The sequence below is a fragment of the Ostrea edulis genome, chromosome 7, assembly GCF_947568905.1.
Source record: "Ostrea edulis chromosome 7, xbOstEdul1.1, whole genome shotgun sequence".
In the NCBI taxonomy this organism is placed as follows: domain Eukaryota; kingdom Metazoa; phylum Mollusca; class Bivalvia; order Ostreida; family Ostreidae; genus Ostrea; species Ostrea edulis.
Window position 1 is genome coordinate 72,540,590 of NC_079170.1, and position 15,327 is coordinate 72,555,916.

At 37.4% G+C, this 15,327-nt stretch overlaps 1 protein-coding gene across 11 annotated transcripts in view; it reads right to left on the minus strand.

The window, feature by feature from the left end:
- The window catches only part of LOC125657166 (calcium-dependent secretion activator 1-like), a 66,209-nt gene extending 51,106 nt beyond the window's left edge, over positions 1-15,103 (minus strand). For 10 of the 11 annotated variants that reach the window (XR_008797274.1, XM_056145282.1, XM_056145281.1 and 7 more), the window contains exon 1: positions 14,184-15,082. Coding sequence is in view for 10 of the 11 variants with exons in the window: in XM_056145282.1 (XP_056001257.1) it covers positions 14,184-14,972 (789 nt within the window). In the remaining variant the exon portion in view is untranslated. Of the gene's footprint in view, positions 1-14,183 lie in introns of all 11 variants that reach the window. The other variant, XM_048887818.2, reaches the window with a different exon arrangement.
- Positions 15,104-15,327: the final 224 nt, after the last annotated feature.

A 15,327-nucleotide genomic window follows, 5' to 3' on the forward strand; every position in this document is an offset into this window, starting at 1 on the left:
GTCAGTCTGCCTAATGTCAGCTTTTAATTAAGCTATTACTTTACTGTCAGTCTGCCTTAAATGCCAGCTTTTAAGCTATTACTTTACTGTCAGTCTGCCTAATGTCAGCTTTTAATTAAGCTATTACTTTACTGTCAGTCTGCCTAATGTCAGCTTTTAATTAATCTATTACTTTACTGTCAGTCTGCCTAATGTCAGCTTTTAATTAAGCTATTACTTTACTGTCAGTCTGCCTAATGTCAGCTTTTAAGCTATTACTTTACTGTCAGTCTGCCTAATGTCAACTTTTAAGCTATTACTTTACAGATCAATAGTGACCAAGCCACTGCTTCCTTGCTGAAGTTGATTAGTGAACATTTAACTAATTAGTGGAATAGTAATGTTGAAATATTTGTCAAGGAGAGTATTAAACTAAAATTAAAGAAGAAACTGCAGGATTCTGTATTTTAAAGTGGTAATTGATTAATTGCATGGTTTTAAGAGTGTCCATTTTAAGATGACTAAAAATTTCAGACCAAAATTGAAACAAATGTGACAATTAAAAGAAATTATTTTGCACCATGATCATAAGACTGTTTTTATCTTAATTATTATTTTACCTGTATCTATTAATTAACTTTGGATACTGAAATCCAATCACTTTCTACATTTAAATAAGTATGTTTAATACATGGATATGTCTGCATATATAAGCTATAAAATCTGTATGAAATTCGATCATAAAATTCAGTTGCTTGGCTGTGACAGCAAATAACTATTAAATCTGAACACTACCTCCACATCTGTGACATGAAATCCGGGATTGTAATACATCATCTATCTGAGCTCTCCAATAAAATAACTCATAAAAAACACATTATATACATGTATTGAAAAAAAATTGAAAAAATATAATTTGGCACAAAACATTTTGGCAATGAGCTATATATTTAAGGATTGGCTTTAATTCTGGTGTATATTATACAAGTATTGTGACCTAGTGGTTTGGGTCAGTTTACGCTTTATAATCCACAAAGCGGAATAGTTCCGGCAGCTGGTTGTCAAGGGGGTGTTACTGTGTCCCCATACCAAACCAACTAGGTTATACAAATATAACCTGCGTTCCTCAATTTGAATTTGACCAATGACAGATTAGAATACAATAAGATTTAAATTATACAGTTATATATCTTAATACACCCATGATAAAATCTAATTATGTTAACTCTTTGGAATACACAAACAGATCATATTCTCCTTACTAATTAATCTTGTGAACACAAATTAATTTCAGTGCGAAATGAATAAATAGTTGTATGTAATCCTAACCCTCACATATCACATGACTACTGAGTAAGATTAATCAGCCTAAATTCATCTTCTCCCACCTCAGAAATCATCTTCTCACACCTCAGAAATCATCTTCTCCCACCTCAGAAATCATCTCCTCCCACCTCAGAAATCATCTTCTAGCTCCCACCTCAGAAATCATCTTCTCTCACCTCAGAAATCATTTCCAGCCATTGAAAAAGACACCTATACACCTAATATCATACTGATCAAAACAGGAAAAGCATAGTACAATTTCACATTCATTTTAAGACATAAGGAATACCGTAAAGTAACCGTTAATCAGAGTAACTCAACCACTAATGATAATTATAGTCATTAAAAGTTCAGTAGGTCACCCAAGTTCAATATCTAGTGCCCCCTCCACCCGAGCACCAATGACTGCCTAAAAATACCTATACCCATGGAAGCAATTAAGTCTCTATAAAAACGGTGTAGGGATGTCAATGTTCCACTATAACTGCAGAGCTTGGGCCAGTTGTTGCAGAGTCTCACTTAGGGACTGCAGCTGGCTTCCGCAAATGTGTCTAAGTATCCAGTTTGTCCCATTGTTTAATACAGTTCAAATCTGGTCATTTGGATCGCCAAGGATGAACCTGGGTATTGTGTCTTTGCAGAACAACAATGTTAGAGGAGCAGTCATGTGGTCTGGCATTGTCATGTTGGAATACTCGACAGCTCCAGGGTATGCTGCAGTATTGGAACCATGTGTGGCTGTATGACTTCATCAATATACGGCTGAGCCATCAAAGTACTGATTGTACGTAAATCAATGCTGTCCTGACTGTATAGATATTGCTGCTTACATAACACTACCTCCTCCAAACCAATCAGCCTGATCCTGTTCGCAATTTTGCGCAAAATGTTCATTTTTGCGCATATACAATCCGAGTTTTCCATCAAACCTCTGCAATAAAAATCGAGATTCATCGCTGAACCAAACTGTCCACCAGCGTTACTGCGGCCTTACTCTAGGAATATGAGACCATTAAAGTCAGTTCCTGCATTGTTGCAGAGTCAGAACAATCCCACAAAAAAGGTCTGTACGCTCTCATCCCAGCATCCCGTAGTTGATTGCAAACAGTCTGATCCGATATTCTGCGAATCCTACGGTATAGTTAGATGCTGAAGATGATGCTGTTGTGACTGAATCCTTAACTAAGATGACACAGTCAGATGAGGATGTGCCACTGACGTCATGCATGGTCTACTTGCACTAGCTATGATGATTATTTGTTGAACCATGATGTTGATATCTGTTCCTAAGGTGAGATATCGGGTGCTTTGTGCAACAATGAAATCCTCTTGCAGCAACTGCAAATTGTGACATGTCACCTGCTTGAAGTGCTGACGGCCAGTGACATCCAATCGCATTGTTTATCATTTAGATCCTGCATTTCTCAAAAAGCGGTTTCATTTAAAGACAATTTAATACAATCATATATTGAGAACCTGTGCATTAATTAGATAGATTACCGTGCCTGAATCATGTGCATAATTATATAATCAGGAACTTACAACACTTGAGAGTTACAGAGACCAATTTTAGGATTTTGTGAAGACATGCTTTTATTGTCCTCAAATTCTTTAGAATGTCAATTCCAGTAAGCATTATAGCATTAGATGTAACAAGGAGTAATCAGGCGATTCATTCTAGACCTCAAAAATGTACAAAGAAATTATTTTAAAATATTCAGCGAAAAATTACTGCACGTTTCTTTTCTTTTTTTGATCGTATATACTATTGGTACACTGCTCTTCCTGGTAGTGTCTAGTATCACATGACCAGATCCCTCAACAAATCACGTGGCCTCCCTGAAATCTTATTCGAATACTCTAAAGCAGTGCCTGCAGAACTATATAGTCTAGTAATAAACCATTCCATCCTCTTGTTCTTAAATGCCCTTTCGAAACATAAAACCTTTTTAATTTACATTTTTGAAAATCATTTTCTTGCCACTGGAACATTTGATGAAAGATGGTAGAAAAAAAAAAACTCCAGTTCTTGATGCCATCACAATAAACTGTATCTATATACTAATGCCAATTGCCATGCTTTGACATGAAGGGGGAAAAAATCCTTAGTACAGGCTTGTCTGGGATTATACTAATAAATGTAATATACGACGATAGTAATTTACTCAATGTTTGTGCATTATTACACTAACATTATAAAATACTACGGCTGTAACATTAGATTAGGATTAGAAGAACATCATATTTTGTTATAAAACACTATTGTTAACAAAAGCTGTGTTATTGAATCAGTGCATATTTCACACTTTAATATTTTTTCCCATCAAATGAAATTGGACTAATCCTTTCCCACCATATGGCTAGCAAAACATTTCTCCTGGGGGTATGAGGATGAATTCAACCAGTTCACTCAAACAATATCTTGTTTTGTGTAACAGCTACCTGTGTTAACCATAATAATCCAACTTCCATTTATAATTAAAAATAATATCTAAAAAAAATTATCCCTCTTAGCAAAGTTTCAATAATAGTCTCTCTCAATAAAGCAATAATTCACAAATATTGACCCTGCAGAAAATTACTCTGGTGTTCACATCCCTTCTTAAAAGTACACAGGACCACGCAAGTCAAGGGCAGTTTTAAGGAGGAATAACATGGGAGAAATTTCTTATAGATGGAAAGTGGAGGATATATACAAAAACAGTTTGAAATTGAAAACTTTTGAATATACCACATTTATTTTTTTAAAATGCAGTTTTAGTAAAAAGTAATCTGGGGGGAAAAAATCAAAACCCCTGCTACTTAGATTTACCAATCATGCAGCATCAACACATTAACCTAATCTCAGCTACCCAGCTAAATGATTGAATTTAAAAGCAACATACAAGCTAGTACATCTATTGCCAATGTCACATTTTTATTCATGTTTCAAAAGGAAGTCAGCCATTATAACAATGTGCTTTTCCTCCTTAATTTTAAGGTTATACCTAATAATTAATACACCAATCAAAATTGTCACCTGCCACAAGTAGTAAACAAGAGTTATCAGAAGACAACATTGCTCGCCGGGAAGCATGACTCTACTTAACCTTATCCCTTTAGTTCAAAAGGTTAAAGTTTTTTAAAAAATAGGTCAAAGTCCAATGTTACTATAGGTCAAAAGTTCTGATACCATATCAAAGGCATGGTGATGAGACATCTATATGTGAAACATCAAAACCTTATTCCCCTTGGTTCAAAAGATGTAGCCTGCAAGGTTAAAGTTTTTTACAATAAGTGTGATGCCAAGTCCAACACCGGGGTCATGACAATAGCGAACTAAAAAATTGTCATGTCATGTGAGACTCAATATAGAATGATTTACCAGTCAATCATGTTAATACATTGAGCCAAATTAAAGCAGGCTTAGAATTTTGAAAATTAGGACTAAATTCTCATGTACAATATGAAAGCTCTAAATATTTACCATTTAGAATTAAGTTATGACCAATGTAAAAAAAAAAAAATTAAAATTAGGTCAAATGTCAAGGTCAAAAGGTTTAGTACCCACGGAAAGGTCTTGTCACAAGGAATACTCAAGTGAAATATCAAAGCTCTATCACTTACTGTTCAAAAGTTATTAGCAAGGTTAAAGTTTCAGACAGAATGACACTGACAGGACAAAAACAACAATATGCCACCGATCTTCGATCTCGGGGGCATAAAAATTTGAGTGATGAATAAAATTTAAAGAATTTACGTTTACAGATTTTAATTATCAAATAAACACAATATTCAAAAATAGCTTAATTAACAGTAAATTTAATTGGAAATGCAAAACACAATGACAGACAGGATTATATAAAAATGATCCACAAATTAAATGCCAATCCTCTAAAGCTGCATTAAAAACCTTGGTTAAATCACAGTCTCTTCTTATACTTAATTAACCAGGTTTAATGAAAAAAACAATGCATAATTTAAAAGTGTGCACCATCATCCGACACGGGCTATAAATAGGCGAGTCCGGATATTGATCAATTTATTTTTCAATATTTCATGAATAAAGAGCTGTGTAGCTTTAGTGCTAACCACTATTTAATCTCTGTGTATAGTAAAGAAATGATACTGTAAAAATCAATGCTCTGTGTGCAGGCCTGGTGCCACAGTTACAGAATATGTATATCCACTATCAGACAACGCGGAAGTGTTTCTCTGTAACATTACATCAAGACAAAAATCACCGATTCTCACTTCATTCTCTCCCGAGGGAGGGCTAATGTAGACTACATCATTACCATTACAATGGAATATGAACAGGGCAAAATCCTCTTTAAACATTTTATACTGTCGCTACAAAAGAGAGAGTCATCCAAGGCTTTTCTGTATGTGTTACTGTGACCTTGACATTTGAATCATATTTATAGATATACTCCAAAATTTAGGAATATTTGAATACCTAATTTTATCAACAAGAAATATTTAAGATTGATTGATTGTATATCTAATTGATATTAACGTCTCTCTCAAGAATTTTTCACTCATATGGAGACGTCACCAAGACAGGTGAAGGGCTTCAAATTTAGGTCTTTGCTTGGCACTTACGGCCATTGACAGTGTTCGAAATTAACCATAAACCGAGTCTACGTCAAATGACACTGGTCCATGCCAATTGCAACTGAGATAGACCAAATTGTCTATGCCGATTTTCTAGGTTTAAAGCAATACAGTTATCCCAAAAGTCAACGTCTGATAAACATTATGAAGAAAGGAGGACATTGTTATGGAAATGTAAAGCAAATATGCTTTTTAAGTACATTAGAAGTAAATGACAATGTTTTAAATTTGTGTTACTTTTTTTTTCAATGTTGCGGTCTTTGCCAATTCGATGAGTTCTATGTCATCTTGTTTTGGCATAGACCCGTGATCTATACCAAGTTTTAAACCAATTTCGAACACTGCATTGAGGGTCCTTTAGTGTACCACACCTACTGACACATCCGTTTTTAAGGTCATCTCCAAGGACACATGACATTCACACCTTATGCCAAGGGTTGGCGATGGAAGTATCACTACCTGTTTTAATGACTTAGGTCTGTCACGGCCGGGATTTGAACCCCATGCAGCCTTCCGCATGCGGGGCGAATGCTCCAACCTCTAGACCACCGCGGCGGTGAAATGTTAAAGAAATATATATATAGTAGAAGACACCTGATGATATAGAGAAGTGTTTTATAATAAAGTCGGGATCAAAGTACATAATTATAGATGTTTTATAATAAAGTCGGGATCAAAGTACATAATTATAGATGCAATTGTAAAATGATGCATCATGACCTTGCCTGCTAGGAAATACAAAGTGTGCATGCAGAGCACGTTGGAGTAGGGAAAATGCTATTTGCAGGCTCATGCTAAGCTAGCAGTCATTGCAACTTCTGGTGGAGCAACAAAATTGATTCACTCATTTTAAACCTGTTACAACAAACCAATCTTCACAGACAAACAACAATGACGAGGTTATACAAATACCTTGCTGATACCGAGTGCTTAAAACGTGTACTGGGAAGTTTAAAATAAATTCAAATATTGTCAATAACCATGGAAAGACATTTCAATCACTAATCGGCTACTTTGATTTCAAATAAACTGTTCTCAGCGATCTGATCACCAATAGATTATAAAATTTTCAAAATAACAAGATGTACTGTTTGTGAAACACTGATGTCCCTGTATGCCAGTAAAGTAATCCCGGTACCGACAGAGAGGTCTCGTCACAGGGAATACACATGTGAAATAAGGAAGCAATCAGCTATCACTAACCATTCAAAAGTTATGGACAAGGTTAAATTTTCGAAAGTCAGTCAAACTCCAAGGTCATCAGGAAAAAGAGTTTGATACAAAAGAAAGGTCTTGTCACAATTAAAGAATACATACTATGAGAAATATGAAAGTTTGAGCACAGATCATTCAAAAGTTATGACCAACAGGTCAAAGTTTTTCAAAAAGTAGGTAAAACTCAGAGAGTTTTGCTACGTTTTAAGAAAGGTTTTATCACAAGGAAATATACATGTGAAATATGAAGGCACTATCACCATCTATTCAAAAGTTATGGTCAAGGTTAAAGTTTTTGTGGACTAACTAACAGATCATCAGACAGATTGACCTGATATTCCCCCTAATCTCCAATTATCGGGGCATAAAAATATACCTACAGGTAAATCTGAATTCAGAAGTATCATTATAACACGTCTACAGTAGATCAAAGCCTAGAAACAGTACATATCACATTACATAACCGTAGGTCATAGCAATTTTTACTCATCCTACTATAGGAGGAGCTATGCATGGATTTGCATCGGTTTCCCCCCACAGAGAGATGATAGGATTTCTCTCTGTAACCTTCTCCTGCAGTGATCTGAAGCTTCCTTAATGATAATCAATGACAACAGATGAATAATACAACAAAGAGCTCTGTGTTTAAAGGCTAAATCATATCAGTCTGTACAGTCAATGTGAAAGCCTATCATTTCAATAGCTCTCTGCCACTGATAAGTCTAAACATGTATACCAACATATAACATGCCTGATATAATAACATGCGTTGACTGAATGTAGAAGAAATGTCATTTAGTCTATCATTTTGGAGCTTTGTACACTCAGACAACTTGTAAAACAAGAGACCTATGTCAGCCTTAATGGTCACTTGAGTATCATAAAATAAAAATGTCATCAAAAGTGTTGCGCATACATACTTTTATAATTTGAAATGGATGTCGATGATTTTTAGTGATCAAAATGAATGATCATAACTTCTAATTTTTAAAGTCAAGACAAGCAATGACTGTCAGGTTCCATTAATTTAAGTCAGGTTCCATTAAGCCATATGACTCTTTGTTTCTCAGAAGTAATATATCTCTTGTACCATTTTTACCAATGGGTTTGGCCTTGTTACATTCTCTGATTGGTTGGTTGCATATATATAGTTTAATGTCCAGCTCAAGAATTGTTCACTCATGGAGACATCATCATTGTCAGTGAAGGGCTTCAAAATTTAGGCCTATGTTCGGCGCTTGCGGCCTTTGAGCAGGCAGGAATCTTTATTGTGCCATGCCTGCTGTTACACAGGGCTTTGACTTTTGCAGTCTCAATCACCTCATCCGAAGGATCACCTACTTACTACAAGCAAGGCCTGCCCCAGGGTACTGAGGACCTATTCTAACCCGGATCTCCCAGGGAGGGGGGGGGGGGATACTGAGGACCTATTCTAGCCCGGATCTCCTGGGGAGTGGTGGGGGGGGGGGGGGGGGGGGTGGTGGTGGTGGTGTACTGAGGATCTATTCTAACCCGGATCTCCCAGGGAGGGGGAGGGGATGCTGAGGACCTATTCTAACCCGGATCTCCCAGGGAGGGGGGTGTACTGAGGACCTATTCTAACCCGGATCTCCACTGATTCCATTGTCAGGAATCAGCAACGTTTTATGCAAATATGTATAAATGTGTATAAATATGTATAAATGTGTATAAATATGTATAAATGTGTATAAATGTGAATAAACTTCCAATGTCTCAGAGTTATGGCACATAGAAAAGTTCCTGAATTGTTTGTTCTGGTGAAATGTCACTGCTTGGTTTAGAGACAAGACACATTGCTGGGCCACATCATAGCAACCTAGAGTTTATACCACATGGGAGCTTCTGGTGTTTCTCAATTACAGTTGTGGCTCTGGACAAACGCTTCAAACTTTCTTTTACTAATGACCTTCCCTGAATGATCTGGACTCAGAGTTACTGAACAATGTGTAGTCGTAACTAACCTTGAGACAGGTTACAGCTAGTAATGTTTTTTTATTATAGACCAGACACACAGTGTGAAGGACGGGGAAAAGACAGACAAAGAGGTGAATGGACATACATAGTGATGAAAGAATTATGTTAAGAGAAAATGTCAGAAATGTCACGCATGTCCTTAAAAAATAATATGCAAACCAATATTAACATAGTTTCTATGAACTTCACTGTCCAAGTAAAAAACAACTAACAATGGAATGAATGGGCAGAAATAGCCATAGGTGGCCTCAAGTGACCTATTAAATCTACTAAGAATGGCCATCTGACTAAGCCACATGTAGTTATTGGTATTCTAACATAATTGTTTCTTCCACAAGCATCAAGCCCCTACTTAAAACACAATTACATTCAGCAATATGGATAGTAATTGATTGTCTCATGCAAAATTTTAATTCTGAGCAGAGATCAATTTGCCAATGTCTTCCCTCCCACTCACTCCCGATGAATAGACTGCTGTTGTAAACCAATACTGATACAAGTCATACAAAAGTCCAAACAAGCAAATTCTAAAATAAAAAATTGTATGACAAAACCTTAGACATTATTTCATCTTCAGATTTATTTTTAAAAAACCTCTCTTCTCTCTGTCTCTTGGCACCCCCCCCTCTCTCTCTCTCTCCCTCTCAGAGAAAACAACCAGAACAAAGTCATAAATATACCACACACTTCACAAGTATACCATTAAACTTAATATTTTGCAGAGACCCACCATGCAGGCTGCTGTGCTAAAAATTAATCGACTTTTCGCAATTTACACCAGGAATATGTTGAATAAATGCTATACAGTAGAGTATATTTATCACTGGGGCATCTCTGAGGGAATATTGAAGCATGTAAGTTTCAGTGAAGGCGCGTCATATTTATGTCAATGTTACTGCCTCTAGCACTATCTTTAAATCCCACAGTCCCCGAAGGACTGCAACATTACGTAACAACCTCACTGTTCCATCTCAAACACTTGGCTTGTGTTTCCTTTCATATGTCTCTTATAATTATGAATAAATAATTCTACAAATATTGGTCTCAAAGAAACTATTTTTCAAAAGAGTCGGAGATGAAAAACGAGACATTAGTCATGAATATCGCATCGTCTCACAAAAGTATGGTGCAATCTCCATTTTTAATTATACCAATTCAGGCAACCATAAAACGCTTTCAATTTTGTTGCTCTGAAATCTCTGAAAACATACTCTGTGTTGTCAATTTTTTTTTTACTTTCTCAGAGGAATGGTTCTACTTCATTATCTTGCCAGTTACGATGCAGTTTTATGGATTTCCTTTTTGCAGATGGATGAGAGAGAAAACTACACAATGACCTCACACAGTATGATCACAACTTAATCAATGCACCATCTATTGCTTTAGTGACAGAGGAGATTCAGCTTACACCAACTCACAACAGCTTTGTATTCAGAGTAACGCTAGAATATATACAGTACACAATGTCAGATAAAAAGACAGCAGAAACATACAAAGAGGAAAATCATAATTCGAAACAGAGGGCAAAGGGAGACCCATAGACCATACTGACAGCTGACAGACACATAGGCCATACTGACAGCTGACAGAGAAACATAGGCCATACTGACAGTTGACAGAGATACACATAGGCCATACTGACAGCTGACAGAGATACACATAGGCCATACTGACAGCTGACAGAGATACACATAGGCCATACTGACAGCTGACAGAGAGACACATAGACCATACTGACAGCTGACAGAGAGACACATAGACCATACTGACAGCTGACAGACACATATAGGCCTTACTGACAGCTGACAGAGAAATATAGGCCATACTGTCAGCTGACAGAGAAACATAGGCCATACTGACAGCTGACAGAGAAACATAGGCCTTACTGACAGCTGACAGAGACACATAGGCCATACTGACAGCTGACAGAGATACACATAGGCCATACTGTCAGCTGACAGAGAGACACATAGACCATACTGACAGCTCACAGAGATACACATAGGCCATACTGACAGCTGACAGAGAGACACATAGACCATACTGACAGCTGACAGACACATATAGGCCTTACTGACAGCTGACAGAGAAATATAGGCCATACTGACAGCTGACAGAGAAACATAGGCCATACTGACAGCTGACAGAGATACACATAGGCCATACTGACAGCTGACAGAGAAACATAGGCCATACTGACAGCTGACAGAGATACACAGGCCTTACTGACAGCTGACAGAGATACATAGGCCATACTGACAGCTGACAGAGAGACACATAGACCATACTGTCAGCTGACAGAGAAACATAGGCCATACTGACAGCTGACAGAGAAATATAGGCCATACTGACAGCTGACAGAGAGACACATAGGCCATACTGACAGCTGACAGAGAAACACAGGCCATACTGACAGCTGACAGAGAAACATAGGCCATACTGACAGCTGACAGAGACACATAGACCATACTGTCAGCTGACAGAGAAACATAGGCCATACTGACAGCTGACAGAGAGACACATAGGCCATACTGTCAGCTGACAGAGAAACATAGGCCATACTGTCAGCTGACAGAGACATAAGCCATACTGACAGCTGACAGAGATACATAGACCATACTGTCAGCTGACAGAGAAACATAGGCCATACTGACAGCTGACAGAGAGACATAGGCCATACTGACAGCTGACAGAGAAACATAGGCCATACTGACAGCTGACAGAGAGACACATAGGCCATACTGTCAGCTGACAGAGACATAGGCCATACTGACAGCTGACAGAGACACATAGACCATACTGTCAGCTGACAGAGAAACATAGGCCATACTGACAGCTGACAGAGACATAGGCCATACTGACAGCTGACAGAGATACATAGGCCTTACTGACAGCTGACAGAGATACATAGGCCTTACTGACAGCTGACAGTGAGAAACATGGGCCATACTGTCAGAGAGACATAGGCCATACTGACTGCTGACAGATACATATAGGCCTTACTGACAGCTGACAGACACATAGGCCATACTGACAGCTGACAGAGAAACATAGGTCATACTGACAGCTGACAGAGATACATAGGCCTTACTGACAGCTGACAGACACATAGACCTTACTGACAGAGACATAGGCCTTACTGACAGCTGACAGAGATACATAGGCCTTACTGACAGAGAGACACATAGGCCTTACTGACAGAGAGACACATAGACCATACTGACAGCTGACAGAGAGACACAGAGGCCATACTGACAGCTGACAGAGACACAGAGGCCATACTGACAGCTGACAGAGAGACACATAGGCCATACTGTCAGCTGACAAAAAGATACATATAGGCCTCACTGAGAGCTGACAAAGAGACACATAGGCCTTGCTTCAAAAACACAAATAACAAAGAGATCCATGGACTATTAATACCTGGTATATAGATATTCATACAGCTGACAAACAGTGACCATCAGGTCATATTTACAAGGACACAGTTGATGCATATACACGTACCCAAGTAAAGTTTCTGTGAATGGACAAAATGCTAACAGCTCTGAGACATGAGACAGGCAGCTTAGGTCTATCTCCTACAGGAGTTAACAATTGAAACACGCATTAATTAAGTCTAACTGGTATCTGATTCTCAATAATAAGGCAATACTTTGAATAGACCCTGCCAATAATAGCATTAACTACCCACAATTTACATTTTTATATCCATAATTTATCTTCATCATGTTTATGGATAAAAATGGATTTTTTTCACTTGAAATATTGACTCCTCGACAACTTTATCGAAACATGCATGGATTAAAAGAAAAGACTGATTGCAGACAAATAATCATTGGCAGAATGCCAGATGGTCTTCTTCGATGACTTTTTCTCTTTCTTACATTTTAATGATTTGCCTGCCCACTTATATCATAAACAAGTCTGTACTAAAATCAGTATGAATTTCTTTTTAGATATTTTTGCTCGCTACTATATCATGTATATGAATACTTAAAAGTACATAATTCCCCTTCCCTACATAATATTAGAACTTAGACAGTTGTTAGATTACCAAGTACTTTTTTACACCGAGTTCTTCCATGTCAGCCAGCTTAAATTTTTTACCATCTATAGTTCAAATAATGAAATGTACAAATTCTGCTGGTCCAAAGGAATATTTAGTGAACAACTAACAATTTTCAACTTGTTCAAAAACCCTGCTTTCACATGCTCTGTACTAAAAAGTAATACTATGTATTAAAAAGTCTGAAAATGACACTGACCTGTGCTCTATGATATTGAACCCCCACCCCCTTTAACTCTGGCAATCAATTTATCTTAACATTACTTACGAGTACCATATGTTCATATATTCTACAACATGTGTCCTACTTACTCAGGGACTTGTATGTACCTACTGTAGACCCTGTTCTCGGTGTCATCTAGGGCTGACAGTGTTCATTGAGATCGTTCACAACTTATCTTATTCATTTAAGGCCAAAATAAAATATATATGCATTGTGTTTCCTATGTCACTCCCCCCACCCCCTCAAACTTTAAGTAAGGTAGGTAGGTACATTTTACTTTATTGAAATATTTCATTTGAAATCTCAATATTTGATACACTTTGAATACATGTGGATATATACATTATTTTTCAATTAATTATTTTTCAAACATTTTGAAAATCAAGAGTAGTCAAATTGTAAATCAGAGAAACTTGAACATGAAAAGAAATAAATTTCAGTTTGAAATTTCCAAATAAATTAGAGTTGGCAGCAAAAAAGTAGGTGAGGGTCAGGAAACCGGAAACACACATATATCTTATTTTGGCCTAACCATCAAATAACAAAATGAGAAGGAATGAATGAAACCGCTGAATTTCTCATGGCATACATCAGATGTACTTTATGTACTTTCAAAATCAATGAATGCCAATTGAAATTAGCTCCACATTCTTATAGCAAGAACTGTAATACAATTACATGTATAATCATTTATGCATGCATTTTCTTTCCCTGTCCCTTCAATTTTATTACACACCTGGGAAATTTTTATACATCCCATGCATCTTTTATAAGCCTCACCTGACAAGCATTATATAAGATCTGGTGCTCATATTTCTTGACACCAAGTATATTCTGAAACATCTCGTACAGCTGCTCCTTGCTTAGAATCAACTCCGAGGCTGCCGTTGTCATCCGCTGTGGCTGTTTACGTGGATCTTCTTCTCCACGAAAAATTGCATCAAATTTTGTCATCCAAGAACTTAACACGGTTTCTTTACTTAATCCGTCTATTTCTGGTAAACTCCTCACACGTTTTTCAATGTTATTTTTGAACACTTCCCTAAAATCATTTGCTGAACATCCGCCACTTTTCACCATAGTGGCCACCCGGTCACTCTTTAGGAAAACTTCATAGTAACTTTGCACAGCATTAGTAAACGCCTCGTCAGCCACAATACTCGTCTCTCCGTTCAGGAAAGCCAAGAACCTTTCCTTTATAGTCTGTAGTTGTTGTTTTGTGACTTTCGTTTGCCTCCTAGCCATGTCTGTCGGCTGTTTGGCATTGAAGGGGTATGCTATACATCTCATTACAAACACATACAACTGTAGACGTTTCTTTCTCTCCTCTTCCTCCCGTTCTAACTTTTCAGTGTCCTCGATCGCCTTCTCCCTATCACTGATGAGGGAGGGTGATGGGCTTGCCGGGCGGGGTGCACCCCTGCCATGTGGACTGACAACATTCAGGTTTTCCCCACTCGCAGACAAACTCTTCTGATCAATGCTGTTCTGAACACTGAGAATGTCCGAGTTTTCATCATCGTTTGTCTCATTTTCCGATTCCTCTTCGCTTGATGAAGGTTCCCTCATCGTCCCCCGTGATCGATGACACCACTGCTCCTCTTGCCGGTGTATTCCGCGTTCTGTGTGTTTATTTACAAGTGGTGCCACTTTCTGTCAAAATATTGGCACATGCGCATTGCTTTATTGATTTCTCACATAACATAAACTCGGTCTAAAATCCATAATAAAAGTTTGTTCGGATAAAATTGAAATTTGCAAACGAGTAGGCCCAAAAATGACAAAACTGTAGATTTTTGGTGATAAATAGGTAAGATATACAAAACACAAAATAAATCTTAATTTTAAATGAATCATATATATACATTGCATCACAAAACCCACCATTCCATTTTCATTTATATGACCAAAATTTGCTACATGT